At 42.7% G+C, this 4150-nt stretch overlaps 1 protein-coding gene across 1 annotated transcript; it reads left to right on the top strand.

Moving 5' to 3' along the window:
• Positions 1-1131: 1131 nt before the first annotated feature.
• Positions 1132-3273, top strand: org (oogenesis-related gene; the record flags this gene model as incomplete). The annotated part of the gene is made up of 6 exons (XM_080032846.1): positions 1132-1188; positions 1328-1402; positions 1483-1702; positions 2644-2807; positions 3008-3151; positions 3241-3273. 6 exons carry the CDS (start codon positions 1132-1134, stop codon positions 3271-3273), a joined length of 693 nt encoding a protein of 230 aa, XP_079888972.1.
• Between the last annotated feature and the right edge of the window lie 877 nt (positions 3274-4150).

The raw sequence follows: 4150 nt of genomic DNA, 5'->3' as shown, positions 1-4150 counted from the left end.
CCTTCTTCCGAGTATAAAGGAACGCAGCATTCAACTGAAACTGGAGCGCGACTTCGACGTCATCGTTCTCAGCCACTCGCTCTGTTCACTGATTGGACGACTGTAGATTCTCCGGCGAAAGCTGGGAAATGCACTGTACACCCAGACTGACTACTGAAGGGCAAATGAAATTTGGCCGGAAGTAGGCGGGCGGGCGGAGCCAGGCTAACATGGAGATGTAACAAGTGCCCCGAATGGGACCTTCAAGGCAGCGCTTGCTAAGGTTAGGGGATAGGGCCTTCCATGCAGCGCTGCCTTTAAGGCTCCGTTGGGGGAACAAAACACCATCAAGTTAGAAAAGCCACTGTGTCCGCTGGTGGAGCCCTATGTTGTCCAGAATGTGCCCTTTTTATTTTTTCCCCCCTGCCCTTCAAACAGTCTGAGTCCGCCACTGCTTAAAGTAAACGAGGTAAGCTAATGTGTTGGTCTTATTTGACCAGACAAATTATGTTTAAAAAGTTAGGCTATGCACATTTTTAAGATTTAAAATTGCATAAAAAAAAAAAAAAAAAAAAAAAAAAACAACAACAAAAGCAACAGCAAACGATATCATTTCTGCCTCTCAAACTCCAAATCCACAATTAGCCAAATGAATGCTTGGATTAAAGAGCGGGATGAGAATGTTTCATGTAGGCCTTGGGCTACTGTTTTCTTTAAACTAACTAAAGAAAATAGCATAGGCAATCTGTTCTATTTTGATTAGGCCTCGGTCTACTGATCAATTTTAAATCATAGTTAATTTTTTTTTCTATTTAGCCTACAGGGCAGTAATGTTACACAAAATCAAGATTTGGTATTTATTACTTTCAATGAAACTTTAAAATGTAGTGGTTTTCTGTTACCTTGCAGCAGCAGTGCCTCAAACTCGGTCACGTGAACACAGCGTGTTGGCCTACTTAGCAAGTTAATTGGCGGGATTTCTTCATTGGCCCGCCCTGATTGCGCCAGGTGCATCTCTCCACGTTGATTGGCCAAACAGCAGCAACTCAAGGGTACATTTCCCCCTCCTGACCCGGGCATATTGTATTCATTCAGCCTCTTCTCCTCCTCATCACAGGCCGTCACGTCCACCAGGTTTTGACCCGCAGCAGGATGACTTCTGTAGTCCACAGAGAGGCCTTGGAGACAGAGCAGGCCGAAAAAACAGAGGTAATATTGTACGGCCACTGCTAGCTAGCTAGCCTGTAGTAAGTGGAACATTATGTGATAGAGGCCACTTCCACAAAGAAGAAACACTTTAATATTTGTTATGATTGTTCATCATTTGTTTGTATATTCCCGCCTGTAGGACAGTGTTGTTGTCAGGAGAGACGGGGTGTTTTGGTCCTTGGCTCGTATCCTCTTCTGGCCGTTCAGCGTCGTGGTATGACCAGCAGCTATTGCCAATTACTTGCATTCAACCTGTTTGCCTAACATGCAACCTAAAATGGCTCTCAATTAAAGGTTCGTGCGTACCGCGGATTTTGGTGGGTGTTGGGCTTCCGAAAGCCACAGGACCAGGTGCCCATCAGTCCCGCGGTTTCCAGCCCTGCACGCCAGAGCCTCGCCGGACGCAAGCGCCTTCGCCGGGTCACCCGCCTGATTCTGTCCATCCTGCCCCGCCGGGCGCAAGCCGCTCTTGGCTACCCGGTATCCAGCAGCATCGGGAAATCCCTCTCACCAGGTATGGTAGCCTAGTGGTGTGACTGTATTTTATTAAGCAAACACCGGTATAACTTTTCCTACCGTGGTTTGTAGGCTATACTTGTGCGCGCCCCCCAACAAATGAACAGTACCGACTCTGTTCAGCCGTTTTCTGAAACCCGTTATATCTGGAGTTAAAATGACCCCCATTTAGAGTTGCTAAGGGGTGGAAAGCTTCCAGTAAATTTCCATGGGAACTTTCCCTCGGGAATTGAGAATATTCAAAATTGTGAATTATATGAATTGACTAAATGGGGGTCATTTAAATGATGTGTTTCATATCCAAACATTAATCTGAACATAAAGTATGTTTTGTCATAGTCAGAAATAATAAAAAAGAGAGAACTTGCATTTGAAGAGTTTTAATTGTAAGTAGAACCTGATCATGTTGATTAATGACCAATCAGTAATTTCAATGAATGAGTAAAAATATTACTCATCTGTCTGACCCCATCCAATAAATAAAGTAAAATGCCCCCCAGGTGATGGAGGAATGCACAGTGCATGTAGGGGGCGTGGCCTCAGTACCCCTGCAGTGTGCTAAAATCGACCAGGAAAGTGTTGGAATATGGACTATTAAAATGACTTAATGCAAACCACTATTAAATTATGTTGGCCTAAACAACCAAAGCTAAACACTTGGACTGTGTATCCAAACACAGTATAAACTTCAGTTCATATCTATAAATCGCTTAGTGCTCAGTTGTCAACAAACTGTGGCGCTTGAAAATCAGTGAGATTTTTTTATTTTTTATTTAATCTTTCTATGTTTCCTGTTTTTTAAAGAATTTAATTTGAAGGTGTCCACATACTCGCATTGTCATTTTGGTGCTTAGCAGTCATTTGTACACTATTGACTTACTAAAGGCATGGAAGGCTTTAGTGCTTCTGTATACATTTTAAAATTGACTTTCTCAACAGAAATCCGAGTTTCTCCCACTAAACCGTGCGGAAAGGGCAGCAAGAGAAAGCAGGATGAGTTGGACGAGGATGAGGAGGAAGAGGAGCATCAGACCTGGGTGGAAGCGCTCACTGAGGCGCTTTCTGACGAAGATGTGGGCGAAGATGAGGATCCTGACTATGAGGTTAATAGCCACACGATTCTTTTGTGTTTCAGTGCTGTAACTTCAGGGAAGGGTACTTGTGGTAATGACATAGTATAGACACATGTCAAATCATAGTTATGTACACAGTTGACTGTGTTTGTGTGACACTTGAAGGCCCTTAGTATTACAGCCCATAGTGAGGCTGTAAGACATCTATCTAAATGCTGTCCATTTCTCAGCCCAGTACAGTAGAGGAGCAGAGTGAAGAGTACCACTCGCACAATGATACAGCGGAGAGTGACGATTCCCACTTGCAAAGCGACGCAGAAAGTGACCTTCAGCTTGATTGCAGAGGCGTGATCATCATTGAAGATGTGAACGTGGTAAGCTTGAGCTCCATCAAGGGGCACCTTTTTTAAAAAGGCATGTGGTGTTTGGAATGATGCTGTAACTTGACTCTTTGTATTTACAGGCAGAGCCACCCTCTCCATCTGAAGCCTCTTAGCCAGTTGTTTAATGTGTCATATTGACATTTGTTGGATGTTTTTGTATGTTTCTGAATATATATTCAATAAAAGTTTGTATTTTCCTTAACATTATTGTGACTTTCCACTAGATGGCAGTAACAATGTTTTATTTAATGGGAAGCTGAAATGCACTTTAGAATCTTATTGAATGCATTGTAAGGGACCACATCAGATTGACTTCATTGAAATAAAAAAATGGGCAAAAGTGAACTCTAATAATTGCATATGGAACTTTGCACTTCTGCTTCCCTGTTAAGTAGATTACAACTGCATGTGATCACTGCCACAAAGGGTCCAAAAGAATGGTACACAAGCTGTAAAAGTGGCTGTCTTCAAGCAAATTATTTTGGTTAAATGCAGGCTTGCTTTCTGACTGTATATCTGATTATGTAGATTACTGAGCTGTAGGTTATACTCACTTTTAGGCTAAGGATATGGTTCACTGCTGCACTTTACATTGAACTATTAGCCATATTTTGGTGGTCTACATTGCTTTTATGTACAGCTGAGTGCTAAGATCTGACTGGCTATACAACCTACTTTGTGCTTGGTCATTAAAACAATCCACTTAAATTGATGCCCCTCAATTTTTCAAATCCTACATCAGGTGGATGACTCGCATTAGATTAAATATTTGTATGACCTGCATGTTCATGCTCGGCCTGTTTTTAAACCAAGTGACGGCAGATGAACCTGTGCTATTTTTGACTTCTCGTTTGACCTCAGTTCATCAGAGCAGAAAATGATTTATCAAAGCTCTCATCCAACTGGCTCCCTGCTGTAGGTGAGGGGGATGCTTTTATGACAAGCATAAGAGGGAAATGTGCTGCCCACAGTCGTCCCTCTGCAGTTGCT

Source organism: Ammodytes marinus (genome assembly GCF_949987685.1).
Source record: "Ammodytes marinus genome assembly, chromosome: 8".
Classification (NCBI taxonomy): Eukaryota; Metazoa; Chordata; class Actinopteri; order Uranoscopiformes; family Ammodytidae; genus Ammodytes; species Ammodytes marinus.
Note: the sequence above shows the minus strand (reverse complement) of the source record. Positions and strands in the feature narration are given on the sequence as shown.